Source organism: Eschrichtius robustus, chromosome 9, assembly GCF_028021215.1.
Source record: "Eschrichtius robustus isolate mEscRob2 chromosome 9, mEscRob2.pri, whole genome shotgun sequence".
Classification (NCBI taxonomy): domain Eukaryota; kingdom Metazoa; phylum Chordata; class Mammalia; order Artiodactyla; family Eschrichtiidae; genus Eschrichtius; species Eschrichtius robustus.
Window position 1 is genome coordinate 113538194 of NC_090832.1, and position 17603 is coordinate 113555796.

Here is a 17603-nt window from a genome sequence, read left to right on the forward strand (position 1 = left end):
TACATGTAGAACAACTCCTACAGAACACCTACTGAACGCTAGCAGAAGACCTCAGACTTCTCAAAAGGCGAGAAAATCCCCACATACCTGGCCATGTCACTGACAGGGTCTTGTTGATCTGGCCTGGTGTCAGGCCTGAGCCTCTGAGGTGGGAGAGCTGAGTTCAGGACATCGGACCATGAGAGACCTCCCGGCCCCACATAAAGTCAGTTGGCGAAATCTCACCCAGAGATCTCTGTCTCAATGCTAAGACCCAGCTACACCCAATGGCTAGCAAGCTCCAGTGCTGGACGCCCCATGCCAAACAACTAGAAAGACAGGAACACAACCGCACCCATTAGCAGAGAGGCTGCCTAAAATCATACTATGTTCACAGACACCACAAAACACACTGCCAGACACAACACTGCCCACAAGAAAGACAAGATCCAGCCTCATCCACCAGAACACAGGCACCAGTCCCCTCCACCAGGAAGCCTACACAAGCCACTGAACCAACCTCACCCACTGGGGGCAGACAACAAAAACAACAGAAACTACGAACCTGCAGCCTGCAAAAAGGAGACTCCAAACACAGTAAGTTAAACAAAATGAGAAGACAGAAAAATATGCAGCAGATGAAGGAGCAAGGTAAAAACCCAATAGACCAAACTAATGAAAAGGAAATAGGCAGTCTACCTGAAAAAGAATTCAGAGAAATGATAGTAAAGATGATCCAAAATCTTGGCAATAGAATGGAGAAAATACAAGAAACATTTAACAAGGACCTAGAAGAACTAAAGGGCAGTAACACAATAATACTAGGGGACTTTAACAGCCCAATTACACCAATGGACAGATCATCAAAACAGAAAATAAATAAGGAAACACAAGCTTTAAATGACACAATAGACCAGATACATTTAACTGATATTTATAGAACATTCCACCCGAAAGTGGCAGAATACACTTTCTTCTCAAGTGCTCATGGAACATTCTGCAGGATAGATCATATCTTGGGTCACAAATCAAGCCTTGGTAAATTTAAGAAAATTGAAATCATATCAAATATCTTTTCCAACCACAACGTTATGAGAGTAGATATCAATTACAGGAAAAATACTGTAAAAAGTACAAACACATGGAGGCTAAACAATACACTACTTAATAACCAAGAGATCACTGAAGAAATCAAAGAGGAAATTAAAAAGTACCTAAAAATGAATGACAATGAAAACACGATGACCCAAAACCTATGAGATGCAGCAAAAACAGTTCTAAGAGGGAAGTTTATAGCCATACAATCCTACCTCAAGAAAAAAGAAAAATCTCAAATGAACAACCTAACCTTACACCTAAAGCAATTAGAGAAAGAACAACAGAAAAACACCCAAGTTAGCAGAAGGAAAGAAATCATAAAGATCAGATCAGAAATAAATGAAAAAGAAATGAAGGAAACAATTGCAAAGATCAATGCAACTAAAAGCTGGTTCTTTGAGAAGATAAACAAAATTGATAAGCCATTAGCCAGACTCATCAAGAAAAAAAGGGAGAAAACTCAAATCAATAGAATTAGAAGTGAAAAAGGAGAAGTAACAACTGACACTGCAGATATACGAAGGATCATGAGAGATTACTACAAGCAACTATATGCCAATAAAATGGACAAATGGGAAGAAATGGACAGATTCTAAGAAAAGCACAACCTTCCAAGACTGAACCAGGAAGAAATAGAAAATATAAACAGACCAATCACAAGCACTGAAATTGAAACTTTGATTAAAACTCTTTCAAAAAACAGAAGCCCAAGACCAGATGGCTTCACAGGTGAATTCTATCAAACATTTAGAGAAAAGCTAACACCTATCCTTCTCAAACTCTTCTAAAATATAGCAGAGGGAGGAACACTCCCAAACTCATTCTACGAGGCCAGCATCACCCTGATACCAAAACCAGACAAAGATGTCACAAAAAAAGAAAACTACAGGCCAATATCACTGATGAACATGGATGCAAAAATCCTCAACAAAATACTAGCAAAGAGAATCCAACAGCACATTAAAATGATCATACACTGTGATCAAGTGGGATTTTTCCCAGGAATGCAAGAATTCTTCATTATACGCAAATCAATCAATGTGATTAAACCATATTAACAAATTGAAGGATAAAAACCATATGATCATCTCAATAGATGCAGAAAAAGCTTTTGAAAAAATTCAACACCCAATTATGATAAAAACTCTCCAGAAAGTGAGCATAGAGAGAACCTACCTCAACATAGTAAAGGCCATATCTGACAACCCCACAGCCAACATCATTCTCCATGGTGAAAAACTGAAACCATTTCCTCTAAGATCAGGAAGAAGACAAGGTTGACCACTATTACCACTATTATTCAACATAGTTTTGGAAGTTTTAGCCACAGCAATCAGAGAAGAAAAAGAAATAACAGGAAGCCAAATCAGAAAAGAAGAAGTAAAGCCGTCACTGTTTGCAGATGACATGATACTATACATAGAGAATCCTAAAGATGCTACCAGAAAATTACTAGAGCTAATCAATGAATTTGGTAAAGTAGCAGGATACAAAATTAATGCACAGAAATCTCTTGCATTCCTGTACACTAAAGATGAAAAATCTGAAAGAGAAATTAAGGAAACACTCCCATTTACCTTTGCAACAAAAAGAATAAAATACCTAGGAATAAACCTACGTAAGGAGACAAAAGACCTGTATGCAGAAAACTATCAGACACTGATGAAAGAAATTAAAAATGATACAAATAGATGGAGAGATATACCATGTTCTTAGATTCGAAGAATCAACATTGTGAAAATGACTATACTACCCAAAGCAATCTACAGATTCAATGCAATCCCTATCAAACTAGCAATGGCATTTTTCACAGAAGTAGAACAAAAAATTTCACAATGTGTATGGAAACACAAAAGATCCTGAATAGCCAAAGCAATCTTGAGAAAGAAAAATGGAGGTGGAGGAATCAGGCTCCCTGACGTCAGACTATACTACAAAGCTACAGTAATCTAGACAGTATGGTACTGGCACAAAAACAGAAATATAGATCAAAGGAACAGGATAGAAAGCCCAGAGATAAACCCACATACATATGGTCACTTTATCTTTGATAAAGGAGGCAAGAATATACATTAGAGAAAAGACAGGCTCTTCAATAGGTGGTGCTGGGAAAACTGGACAGCTACATGTAAAAGAATGAAATTAGAACACTTCCTAACACCATACACAAAAATAAACTCAAAATGGATTGAAGACCTAAATGTAAGGCCAGACACTATAAAACTCTTAGAGGAAAACATAGGCAGAACACTCTATGACATAAATCACAAGGTCCTTTCTGATTCACCTCCTAGAGAAATGGAAATAAAAACAAACAAATGAGACCTATTGAAACTTAAAAGCTTTTGCACAGCAGAGGAAACCATAAACAAGGTGAAAAGACAACCCTCAGAATGGGAGAAAATATTTGCAAGCGAAGCAACTGACAAAGGCTTAATCTCCCAAATACGCAAGCAGCTCATGCAGCTCAATATCAAAAACAAAAAACAAAAAACAACCCAATCCAAAAATGAGCAGAAGACCTAAACAGACATTTTTCCAAAGAAGACATACAGATTTCCAACAAACACATGAGAGGATGCTCAACATCAATAATCATTAGAGAAATGCAAATCAAAACTACAATGAGGTGTCACCTCACACCTGTCAAAATGGCCATCATCAAAAAATCTACAAACAATAAATGCTGGAGAGGGTGTGGAGAAAAGGGAACCCTCATGCACTGGTGGTGGGGATGTAAATTGACACAGCCACTATGGAGAACAGTATGGAGGTTACTTAAAAAACTAAAACTAGATCTACCATATGACCCAGCAATCCCACTACTGGGCATAGACCATGAGAAAACCATAATTCAAAAAGAGACATATACCACAATATTCATTACAGCAATATTTACAATAGCCAGGACAAGACATGGAAGAAACCTACATGTCCATCGACAGATGAATGGATAAAGAAGATGTGGCACATATATACAATGGAATATTACTCAGCCATGAAAAGAAACGAAATTGAATTATTTGTAGTGAGGTGGATGGACCTAGAGTCTGTCATACAGAGTGAAGTAAGTCAGAAAGAGAACAACAAATACCATATGCTAATACATATATATGGAATTAAAAAAAAAAAAAAAGTTCTGATGAACCTAGGGGCAAGACAGGAATAAAGACACAGACATAGTAAATGGACTTGAGGACACAGATAGGGGGAAGGTAAGCTGGGACAAAGAGGGAGAGTAGCTTTGACATATATACACTACCAAATATAAAATAGAAAGCTAGTGGGAAGCAGCTGCATAGCACAGGGAGATTAGCTTGGTGCTTTATGACCACATAGAGGGGTGGGATAAGGAGGGTGGGAGGGATATGCAAGAGGGAGGGGATGGGGGATATATGTATGCATATAGCTGATTCACTTTGTTATACAGCAGAAACTAACACAATTTTAAAGCAATTATACTCCAAAAAAAGATGTTAAAAAAATTATTACCATTTATTGTAGTTTATTTCTAATCTCATAGTGCTGTGGTCAGAAAAGATGGTTGATATGATTTCAATATTCTTAAATTTACCAAGGCTAGCTTTGTGGCCCAGGATGTGGTCAATCCTGGAGAATGTTCCATGTGCACTTGAGAAGAATGTGTATTCTTCTGCTTTTGGATTGAGTGCTCTATAAATGTTAGTTAAGTCCATCTGGTCTAATGTGTCATTTAAAGCTTGCATTTCCTTACTGATTTTCTGTCTGGATGATCTGCCCATTGATCAAAGTGGGATGTTAAAGTTCCCCACTATTATTGTGTTACTTTCGATTTCTCCCCTTATGGCTCTTAGTATTTGCCTTATATATTGAGGTCCTCCTATTTTGGGTGCATATATGTTTACAATTGTTATATCTTCTTTTTGGTTTGATCCCTTGGTTGTTATGTAAGTGTCCTTCTTTGTCTCTTATGGCAGTCTTTATTTTTAAGACTATTTTGCCTGATATGAGTATTGCTACTCCAGCTTTCTTTTGATTTCCATTTGCATGGAATACTTTCTTCCATCCCATCACTTTCAGTCTGTATGTATTCCTAGGTCTGAGGTGGGTCTCTTGTAGACAGCATATATACAGGTCTTGTTTTCATATCCATTCAGCCAGTCTGTGTCTTTTGGTTGGCACATTTAATCCATTTACATTTAAGGTAATTATTGTTATGTGTGTTCCTATTGCCATTTTCTTAATTGTTTTGGGTTTGTTTTTGTAGGTCTTTTTTCTTTCCTTCCTCTTTTGTTCTCTTCTCTTGTGGTTTGATGACCATCTCTGGTGTTGTCTTTGGGTTGATTTTTCTTTTTTGTGTGTGTATGTACTGTAGTTTTGGGGTTTGCTGTTACCTTGAGGTTTCGATATAGCAGTCTATATATGTACAAGGCTGTTTTAAGTTGCTAGTCTCTTTCCCACCTAGAGGAGTTCCTTTAGCATTTGTTGCAAAGCTGTTCTGGTGGTGCTGAATTCTCTTAGCTTTTGCTTGTCTGTAAAGCTTTTGATTTCTCCGTCAAATCTGAATGAGAGCCTTGCTGGGTAGAGTATTCTTGGTTGTAGGTTCTTCCCTTTCATCTCTTTAAGTATATTATGCCACTCCCTTCTGGCTTGCAGAGTTTCTGCTGAGAAATCAGCTGTTAACGTTTTGGGATTTCCCTTGTATGTTATTTGTCGTTTATCCCTTGTTGATTTTCATAAGTTTTCTTTGTCTTTAATTTTTGTCAGTTTGATTACAATGTGTCTCAGCATGTTTCTCCTTGGTTTTATCCTAACTGGGACTCTCTGTGCTTCCTGGACTTGGGTGGCTATTTCCTTTCCCATGTTAGGGAAGTTTTGGACTATAATCTCTTGAAATATTTTCTCGGGTCCTTTCTCTCTCTCTCCTCCTTCTGGGACTCCTATAATGTGATTACTGGTGCATTTAGTGTTGTCCCAAAGGTCTCTTAGGCTGTCTTCATTTCTTTTCATTCTTTTTTCATTATTCTGTTCTGTGGCAGTGATTTCCACTATTCTGTCTTCCAGGCACTTATCCATTCTTCTGCCTCAGTTATTCTGCTATTGACTCCTTCTAGTGTATTTTTCATTTCAGTTATTGTATTGTTCATCTCTGTTTGTTCTTTAATTCTTCTAGGTCTTTGTTAAACATTTCTTGCATCTTCTCGATCTTTGCCTCCATTCTTTTTCCAAAATCCTTGATCATCTTCACTATCATTATTCTGAATTCTTTTTCTGGAAGATTGCCTATCTCCACTTCATTTAGTTGTTTTTCTATGGTTTTACCTGATTCCTTCATCTGGGACATAATCCTCTGCCTTTTCATTTTTTCTCTCTTTCTGTGACTGTGGTTTTCATTCCACAGGCTGCAGGATTGTAGTTCTTCTTGCTTCTGCTCTCTTCCCTCTGGTGGATGAGGCTATCTAAGAGGCTTTGCAAGCTTCCTGATGGGAGGGACTGCTGGTGGGTAGAGCTGGGTGTTGCTCTGGTGGACAGAGCTCAGTTAAACTTTAATCCACTTGTCTGTTGATGGGTGGGGCTGGGTTCCCTCCCTGTTTGTTGTTTGGCCTGAGGTGACTGAGTGCTGGAGCCTACAGGCTCTTTGGTGAGGCTAAGGGCTCACACCATTGAGTCCTTCCCAGAACTTCTGCTGCCAGTGTCCTTATCCCCACAGTGAGCCACAGCCACCCACTGCCTCTGCTGGAGACCCCCCAACAGTAGCAGGTAGTTCTGGTTCAATCTCCTGTGGGGTCCCTACTCCTTCCCCCATGTCCTGGTGCACACAAGACTTTGTGTGTGCTCTCCAAAGTGGAGTCCCTGTTTCCCCCAGTCCTTTCGAAATCCTGCAATCAAATCCCACTGGCCTTCAATGTCTGATTCTCTGGGGATTCCTCCTCCTATTGCCAGACCCACAGGTTGGGAAGCCTGACGTGGGGCTTAGAACCTTCACTCCAGTGGGTGGACTTCTGTGGTATAATTGTTCTCCAGTTTGTGAGTTGCCCACCCAGCGGTTATAGGGTTTGATTTTATTGTGATTGTGCCCCTGCTACTGTCTTATTGCAGCTTCTCCTTTGTCTTTGGATGTGGGGTATCTTTTTTGGTGAGCTCCAGTGTCTTCCTGTTGATGATTGTTCAGCAGTTAGTTGTGATTCTAGTGCTCTCGTAAGAAGGAGTGAGCACACATCTTTCTACTCCACCATCTTGAACCAATCTCCTATTACCAGTTTGAAAAATCCAAAAATAATAATAGTAAAGACTACTGTGAGGAATTCAGAAGCAAAGCGATTGAATTATTAAGTAGCCATAAAGATGGAAATGTAGTACTGAAATAATCACTAACAGAATAGAAATAATGGGAGAATAGGGTTGGGTGGATAAAATGAGATAGAGAAAAGATTGGAATTGTTGGTTAAGGTTATATTTGTTTTGGCCTCATGAGTCAAACAATGGAGGGTATATTTGATTTAATATGAAAATGGATGGATTTTATGATGGACTTTTTTTCTTTTCTTTTTTTTTTAGCAGAGAAGTGATATGTTCAGACATGTGAAAGGTAGGATAGTTTAGCTTGGGGAAAGACTCAGTAGAACCAGTTAGGAGACTATTTAAAAGAGTGTGATGATAGGTATTGAAGACCTGCTCCAGGCTCCATCTTGCCCAGAGGTAAAAAGGATAGATATGAGCAACATTACATAGCTAGTATTTAGAGGAACTGGAAATTGAAGATGAAAAGATAAGGAGGGGAAACAGTCACTGTGTCCACTTTTAATCTCTATCTTTGCAGTAACCCATCATAGCAACATTCTAATGATATTTGCTATTTTTTACAGACAAATCAAATGATTCTAGGAAAGATCTTTCCAGTGTTCCTAAGTAATAAATATTAGAACTACATTTAAATCCAGGTTTTATGTCTCCAACTGTTCTTTAAACATAATATACTATTAAGATTTCCAGAGAGAATGCTTAGTAGGTAATTACTGAGTTTAATTTGCAACGTAAAGGGTTGTGGGTTTCAAATCAGATTTCGTACCTCAGATTTTGATTTTGAAGAGAAACAAAGAAGACTAGTTGAAAGGAAATAGCAACATGAGGTGTTGGTATTTAAATAAGATACCCAACTTCAGGTCATATTTTTGAGAGAGGGAAAGATTGAAGAAGAATGAAGATTGAAGAAGAGGTGGGATTCAAAATCATAGAGGTTAACCATAGGGTTAAATCATGGAGATGAAAATTAAGGATGCAAATAAAGGAACAGTATGAAAATAGAGAAAGATGAGGTGAGCAAACCCAATCTGAACTCTATTTCTTCATGATCCATAAAAATCCAGCAGATAAACATGGATTTGTCATTCTAGAAAAAGGTAGCAAAAGGGTAGGCACAAGTTAAGGACTCTTCTGATATGGGAGGAAGATCAAGAGACTGGAATTGTTTTCCACCTGAATATGTTCTGTATCTGTCTTATCTGAACACCCTTTATATCCTTCATAAATGCTACCAGTAGCCTATGCTAGTGTGTACGAACATTACAAAGTATTGTTATGCCTTGGCTGGGTGCCTTCCACTGACAATGCCAGGAAGGATGCTAATTAGTGCCAATTGTGAGAGCTGGTGTTGTGATCTGGGCACATCTGTCTCCAAAAAGCAGTACTGAGAACAGTTCATTCCAGCTGTCAGATGGCAGTGATGTTTATTAATTTACTACTGACTGGGCCACATTTGGTGCTGACCCAGACGTGAAAGACTGCCTTTCCTAGCTCTGATTAGCTGAGCCATCCAAAGCCTTCTGTGCTATTTTTACTGCAAACAGAAAACATGTCTGAATGTTGTATTCCTCAAGGTTCAAGTCAATGTTGTGATGCTTTTGTTTGTGGGGAAAGATGAATTTTGTCTACGTGAGTTAGACCCTCACAGACATAGGTAGGTGTTGCCAAAATAACAGGTAGGGAGCTGAGTTGAGTAGTCAGACAAAGTTTACCTTGGCGACCGTTGCTGCACCACACCCCTAGTGGAGAAACGTCTAAGTACTCTTTGGTTTTGAGCATCTCAGCTGTGGTTTGCATTGCCAGCACCAAACTGAACACTGAATTCTATGACATTTTTTAAGGTAGACCTTATTAATTTCATTTCTCTTCAACATTTCACACTCCACCTGCTGAAGCAGACACTTCTGAGCCCAGGAGCTGCACTGTCTCTGTAGGTCAGGTAGTTGATTTATCTCATGCTGTTTGATACCAGTGTTTTCTATGGACTATATTGATGAACAGTTTAGGGCGACTTCCAAGTGTGCCTAACTTAATCCCATGACCTTACATGGGCTTAGAAGGACTCATTCAATCATTCGTTCATTAATTCTTTTGTCCAAAATATTGAGTAAGTCTTCTAGGTACTGGAATGTAACAGTAAATAAAATACACAGAATCTCTTCTTTCACAAGTTCTAATGGGGGAAGCAGAAAAACAAATAAGCCAAAAGATAGATGCACAATGGTAGGTAAGGTTGAGCACTAAGAAGAAAGGTGAGATATTTTTTTAAAAAGGTGAGATACATAAATTAATACCTAAATAAATAGAAGGGTAAGATCATTGAGAATGACAAGGATACCATTTTAGATAAGAAGTCAGATAAGACCTCTCTGAGGAAATGACAAAAAGCATTTGGATCTCTGTGGGAAGACTGTTCCAGGCAAAAGGAAAAGCACATGCAAAGGCCCTGAGACAGGCCTGTACAAAATGTTGTTGAGGAAGATCAAAAAGACCAGAGTGACCAGAGCACAGTGAATCAGGGGGAAAGTGTTAGCAGTCTCCAGGAACCAGATCATGTAGGGCACACAGACCATGATGAAGCAGGGAGCTTTCCCATGTGCAGTAGCTGTGCTGACTATGGTAGGCTTGTGTGAGTTCATTTGAATTTTTTTAAATGATTTTAAAAACTTTTAACCATATAGGCATATTTTTCAAGGCTTAGAAGATACATGAAAAAATGAGTCTCTGATGGCTTTAATTACATAAATAATAAGTTGAAAAGTTTAAATAAAAACCTAGGCAGGCCTGGCTCCAAAGCCCATTCCATCATATTCTGTCATAAAGCTCTAGTTAGAATATCGTAACTGAATTCACCCTACCAAACTTTTACAGTGCTGTGTTCTAAGGCTGTGAGGAAGGCAAGGAACCTACCCTCAAGGTTCGGAAAGACCACCCACAGAAGACATATAAGCAAATGATTATATTTAATTCAGTGTGATAGAGTGGTTGATGTATATATGAATTAAGAGACAGCACAGACAGGAGGTGATTAACTCTGTTTAGATATTTAGAAGAACCAGGACTATTTGAGTGGTGTATAAACATGAGACAACGTAAGGGAGGAGGTTAGCATATCCAGTGCAAAAATAGGATGTTATGGCACACATGACCTGAACAGGAAATTGCAAAGAGTTATCACTAGATTAGAGGCAGGACTGAAGGTCAACCTGGTAGCACACATCATCGTGGTACACTAGCTGGCATCTACTGGAGGTCAGCATCCTTTCTGATTGGCCAACACAGTGTCTGCATCTTGATTAAGATGAGCATTGAGACCACAGACATAAGCAAGAATTAGATCACTGAAGTCTCACCCATCCTCTGGCTTTAGTCAGGGCTTGATGGCTGCCACTGAGGGGAGACAGGAGAGAAATGAAATAAGAAAATGGCAAGAAACAAACTCCCTATATATGTTATGTTTTTTTAACGTAACACGATGGGAACAGAGAAAGTCTCTGAAGATTTTTATTTTCCCAAAATATTTTTAGACAGAGCTTTAGAGACTAGAGAAAACTTAAATATCTGAAGTGTCAAGATAGCCCTTTTTAAAATCCATTTTAAAGAAAATTCCTAACTTTAGGATTCGCTCAGATTGACTGCCATACTTCAAAGGATTTGCTGGCACTTTTCTTAATGGGAAATTGATGATTATATTTATTACACTTTAACCTTTCTAGTCCAGTCTTTCTCTGGTGTGTTAGTTCTTGGATATTTCATGATCCTTTGATAAGTCGTTGTTATCATAAATTTAACAATGCGATGACAAAGACTAACCTTCTAGTAAACAAGTAAACATTTAACAGATCCGTGCTATCACTTTACCTTCTCTTTCCTTAACATTCTTCCACATGATAAGTTGCTTTACTTCCCTTGGGCTGGAGGATAAGCAAATATGAAAACTGACAGCATGTTTCCCTGGCCATCAAACTAATTTAAGCTTGCATCTCAATAGTTCATTCTGCTGCTGAAGACCTAGCTGAGAGGTTTTTGTTTTTGTTGTTGTTGTTGTTTTTAAATAAAGCCAAAATAATCTAGCTTTCAGTCATGTCTGTCATAGTAGTCCTTTAAAGTTTAACTAAATGTCTTTCTTAAGCTAAATGTCCTCGTGAAAACTCTTTTTTATTTTTGCTGCTGTATAAAGATGTCTTTATTTTAAGAGGTAAGGCAAAAATTATTAACCTCAGCTTGTTAATATAAAAGGATACTTTGAAGTGTTTATAATCTCCCATCTCTGCTCACACCTCACTGAACAATCTCCCCTGTTTACCACGTGCAAAACTTTTTTATTTTTATTTCAATTAAAAACATAAATTAACACATGCTTTCTGCGAAGTGTTAAATTATGTTTTCTGGAAACTAGAAAAGGCAAGTCCGTCAAGTCAGCCAAAGTGTGGACATGGGTGCAGAGGTCTATCCATGTGAGTTTGGGGTACACACAACTTAGTTCTGAAATCCTCCCAGGTCTTTCAGTGCTATCGGAATGTTGTCCCTGCAGTTTTCAATACATTCGTTTGATGAAGATATGTGAAGAAACAGTAATGAAGATTCTGATGTTTATTCCATTCTTCTGACCATCACAGATCAAAGAACACCTTGCGAAAGGGCAGAGAATGCTGGCAGGTGATGGGATGTCCCAGGTCACCAAGACACTGCTGGATTTAACTCAGAGGAAAAACTTCTACGCAGGTGATCTTCTGATGTCCGTGGACATCCTCAGGAATGTGACAGACACGTTTAAAAGGGCAAGTTACATCCCTGCATCTGATGGCGTCCAGGTAAGGGAGGTGATTCCATGAAGGAAAAGCAAGTGAGCTTGGGATCCGTTGTGGTCCTGAGAAGCCAGTGCAGCCACCATGGGGGCTCCCTGGCCTGGAGGGGAGGTTGCTCACTCCTGCTGGGGAAGGCATCCAGGCCGTGCTCAGCTGAGCTCTGGAAATGACCTCAGCTCCTTAGTCATTCTATATACCTCGGTGTCATCAACCGTAAAACGCACGTAATGCACCTCCAGGAGATAGGGAGTGAGAATGTGTGTGAAGTGATTTGAGTCCTCAGCAGAAGGGCACTATAGCAAATTCCAGGTCGTAGCGTGGCTATTTTATTCCCACATTTAATATCACCATCTTGCCATAGGAAACTATTAAAAGTACATTAAGCATAATGAAGGCACATTGACTATAGCATGCAGAGAAGACACAGTTTAAGTTTTGTTTGGGGTTTTGCTATTAGAAGGGGGAAGGCCATGTTTAATTCTGTGGAACCATTGCCTGAAAATATCAGGCGAGTAGAGAACTGTTCTGGGTAGGAAAATAAGGAATTCAGTAACTCCTCACAGCATATTTTTTCTTGTCATGGAAGACTTCTAGAACAGCATCATTTATTTCCATAGTAAAGTTTAAGTACTCATCCAGTTTTAGAATTGCCTTTACCATTAAGACAAAGCTTGTTGAATGGCAAAAAAAGCATATTTAATACAACTCTAGTTTGCATTTCAGATAAACTCTTCTTGCGCCTAGGCTGAAATGTACGCCTGCCAAGAACGTTGAGTTGGCTTTTGCATTTCCAGCATAATGTTCTTCCTGTATCTTGGCATGAAGTTCATTAAATAAAGTTTTGGCAAAACTCCCACATCAGGTAGTCTTCTTTCAGCCCACTCTTCCTTTGGGAGTTATATTTGCATTTCACTTGGAGAATTCAGAGGGTGGGTTTTTTGTTTTGTTCTTTGTTTTTCTTTTGTTTTGATCAGGGAAAGAGGAATAGAAGGCTTTTTGGAACCATGGAATTATTCATAAATAATATTAAATGCCCTCATTTCTATAGAGGTGCATATGGTATTTAAATTATATGCATATACTGCTGAAAGTAGCTGCAATGAGAGTTAGTGGACTGAATTCTATATTATATCACCAGCGTCCAGGAATACATTTTTAATTGTAAAACTACATTGTAGGGAGGGGAGGTGGAAAATTACTGTCATTTGAGCATTTCAGAGATGTATTTGTGAGGTTTTTTTGTTTTCATTTATTTATTTTTGGCCACACTGCATGGCTTGCCGGATCTTAGTTCCCCGACCAGGGATGGAACCGGGCCCCTGACAGTGAAACAGCCAAGTCCTAACCACTTGACCACCAGGGAATCCCGAAGATGCTTTTGTTTCTTTACAAACAATGAAAGAGTTTTCCAGTTTTAAAAATGTACTAAGTAAGCCAAGTACAACCTTTCCCTGTAGTTCTGAGATACTTCTATCCATTGGCATTTACATTGAAAAATAGCATCTGAAGCCCTTGACATAAAATACAAGCTGTAATTTTGAAAAGCCTCAGATCCTTGTGTTCACGGTTGAAACATCAGGCAGAAGCGTGCACACAGTGAGCTCTCAGGCCTCTTCGAACCCTCATGAGTGTAGGGCTTTAAGATTTTTAGGTGCTGAAATTCAGGAAACTAAGATTCCCAGGTTGTATTGGGGACATATTATGATTGAGCTTCTCATTGTAGTGCATGGACTCCATGAACAATTAGTGTAACCACAGGCTTCGGCATGGACATCAGCTGGCTTGACTTAAATAGAGTAACGTGGCTGATGGTGGTGGTGTCCTTGTGGCACGGTCAGAAATACCTTCCTCCGTTTCTGTCCTACTCTCTCATTAGTCCTCCACATGCGCACAGAATTCTCAGCAGGCTGGCGTCCTAGTCATTCACAAACGGGAGCTGTGTTTTTCTCTTTCACTGTCTTTATTAGTGTCTTTGCGGGCACCTGGAAACCTTCCTCTTCTGGAAGTCCTTCTTCCGTCTCTGCCCGTCAAACTCCTGGCACAGCTCCAGCAAGTCTTTCTGATTGCCAGACCTGCAAGCCCCAAACTCCATCTGAAAATGACCTTTCTCGTCTCTGAAATTCTGGAGGACTTTGTACCACTTTTATTCTACTTTCCATAAAAAATTTTATACAAATCTTTTGGATGTATTTGTTGTCTCTGCTTGATTACAGCCTTACTGCGACTTCAGTCCTCCACTTTCAAGGGCTCTGGGCACTTCTGATCGGCTAGCACCTCAGGCTTCATATGGAGTAAGCTAAACTCATCTCGAGTGCCACGTTTTCTTTTATTTTCTACTTTGCCTTGTAGAATTAGTGGTCCGTAGGCTGGAACTGTAATGTCATCTTGACTTTTCCTTTCTCATCCTTTCCTGTTGGGTCAACCTACACGGTGCCTCTTCCATCCGTCTTTCCTCTCTCTTCCCACTGCTGTTTCCCTCTCTTGGCCTCCAGTTACCGCAGCCTCCATTATTTCCATGGCCTCTTTCCTTTCGTCCTCCCTCAGATCCTTACCAACATCCCTACTCATCTTGTACACCATGGTCCTATTGGCTGCCCTAGGACAGCCCTGATCCTGTCACTCCTCAGTTAGAAATCTTCAGTGGGGCTCCAAGGCCTCCTCAAAGACAACCCGAAGCCTGTGTCTTGGTTTCTAGTACGCCCGCTGTAAGTAGATCACCTGCCTTTCCAGTTGTGCGCAGGGACTATTCTTTCCCTTCACAGACTTGGAGCCAAGTGAACTACTTCCTGCTTCCTGGATGCACTGTGTGTTCTTAGCTCCGGGCCTTTGCTTCCTCTATGCTTTCAGACTGGCTTGTCTGTCTCCATCTCCTAAATCAGTCTCTTGGTACAGACTCTGGGCCTCTGAATTCCAGCAGCACTTTTCCTCCTGCATCTCTTTATGTCTTGAGTTATTAGTACTTATCTGCAAATCTTTGAAAAAGAAGAACTATCCCTGATCCATCTTTGGATACTAGCCGAGCTCCAGGTCCTCCTGCCCCCAAACAGGAGTCTTGACTATAGAAGCTGCTCAACAAATATTTGTTGAATTAATTAACAACAAAATTCATAACTACATAGATACCACTGAGCTTTATTTATCCTTTTTTTTTTTTTTAAACTGGGAAAAGAGCAAAGACCAAAGAGAGATTAAGGAAAACTATTTAAAGAGAATACATTCTTTTAAATGTAGTTATGTGCAAGACATTTTATGTAAAATGCCTGGTGATGCTGGATTCAGTAAACAGTTGACTTGATACATTGATGACAGTGAGATAGTATAGCTACAACCTGTTAAAATTGGGGGAAAAAATAAAGTGTACTTTTATGTCTTGGAAGGATAAAACATAGTAATAGTTTTATTTTGGGAAACTGGTAGAAAATTACTCCAAAAGTCCCTTCCCTTCAGGCATATTCTTTCCAAACCTTGGGGCTTGGTCTTATGTCCAAACCTCTGCTCGTATTGGTCCTCTATGTAATTAATTCTTCCCATTTCCAATCTGATGCAAAAGTCCTTCAAGATCCAGCTCAAAAATTATTCCTACTCAAAAGTCTTCTCTTCAGGTCTCAGGCAGAATTCAGTGTTTTCCTAATTGTCTGGTCTTTTTGAAACCTTGTAAATATCCCTACTAGAGCAGGTCTCTCACATAACATTGCAGTTATTTGTTTTCAGGCCTCCCTTCAGCAGCAAATGTTAAGCTTGTGGAGAGACAATTAGGTCCCTGGGGCTTAGCTTGGCACTTGGAACATAGTAGACATGAAAATATTTGTTCAAGTAATTAGTGAATATGAGTAATGTAGTAATATTTGAGGAATTTACTTCACAAAAAACTAAGAAAAGTACTCTGAAAATCCAATTAAGAGAAAGGAAGAAAAGGAGAGGAAAACTTGTCTTTTTTTCCACCCCTGGGAAAATTCATACTGAGGCTCATTCTATCAGCGGAGGATGAACTCACAACACCCACATGAGGAAATTGACAAAGTTGAATCAGACATGCAAGTTGAAATTCCAGTTTGTCCAATAAGTATCTTGATGTCTTCAGACACATTACTTAATCTTTCTCTACCTTATTTCTTCATATCTAAAGAAGAAATAGTAGTACAGTCTATTCTCTTTAGTCACGGTAGTTATATTCTATAAAATGAAAGAATACTGAATCATTTACTCATAGGGAAACTACAGGATGGGTTCCTTCAAGAATCTGTCATATAATTTTCATCGACCAATTAATAGATGACCTGTTTTATGTGTGTTTCCATTATTGTTATACATATAACAATATATATGTTATTATTATATATACATTGTATATATATATATATATATATATATAACTCATGCCTGAACAAACCTTATCTAACGCACATATTTTCTCTATAAGGCATAACACAGCCTTCTTGGGTTTAGGAATACTAGATGGACCTCCAGCATTATGATGATGGCCGTTCTCAACAGTGAAATTACCAACAAAAACTATGGGAAGAAACCTGGGCATTAAATAGACCATGAAAAGGGCATGTTTACAGTATATGAGCTGAAACCAAAACTCAGAGCATGGCTATGTGACCTGAGCTGGGTGCTTGTGCATGGGGTGACTCAAATTCACCACTGTGCGTGTCCTTGAAGCTAGGAGCTTTGATTTGGGGGTTACAAATAAATTTTAGTGAGGAGTTGAATTTGCAAATACGGAATCCATGAGTAATGAAGTTCGATGGTAACTAGTTTCCAGTGTTGTTGTGAGGCTTAGAAGTAATTCAGGTTAAATACGTAACAACCCATACATGATGGTATTTGTGAGTCGTCCAGCAGAGAGTAGGTGCTCTGTAATGCCCTTAGTTCTGGCGTTGTAACTCTTAACATAAAAGTAAAAGATGGGCCTTGCTCTCAAGCTGCTTACAACGTCATTGAAGGAAAAGATAACTCATGAATGAGGCTAGACCGGTAATGAGGAAGAGAGATATGAGTTCAGTGTCTCACTTCCAGGAAGTCTCAAAACATAGAATCTGAACTGCAGCAATAAGAAAAGAATTCATGGGAGCCTTAGGCCTTGAGATAGAATTTGGAGAAACAAGCTGGGTGCAGAAACAATAATCAAACTCCAGTCAAAGCCACAGAAATGGTATGAGTGTGGCACATTCAAAAGACCACAGTTGGTAAAAAATGGGATTCACGCTGGAAAATGTCGATCGTGAAGGCAGGAGAATCAAAGCTAGAGGAGAGTTTGGATGCTATTCTCTATAAGCAAAGTTACTAACTGTGAGTGCTGTTTTTGGAAAGATGGTCTGGCCGAGGTGGATAAGGGCGATTAGTGAGTAACGGAAGACTGGGGGAAAGAAACCCATGAAAAGGCTACAGCAATGACCTAGAGGTTGGAAAAAAGAAAGCATGTTTCAGTGA

At 39.2% G+C, this 17603-nt stretch overlaps 1 protein-coding gene across 1 annotated transcript in view; it reads left to right on the plus strand.

Annotated features, from left to right (window-relative positions):
• ADGRB3 (adhesion G protein-coupled receptor B3) overlaps positions 1–17603 on the plus strand; it is a 784426-nt gene that overhangs the window by 363134 nt on the left and 403689 nt on the right. Inside the window, exon 9 of the mRNA XM_068550879.1 lies at positions 11979–12173. Within this exon, the coding sequence (XP_068406980.1) occupies positions 11979–12173 (195 nt within the window). The remainder of the gene's footprint in view (positions 1–11978; positions 12174–17603) is intronic.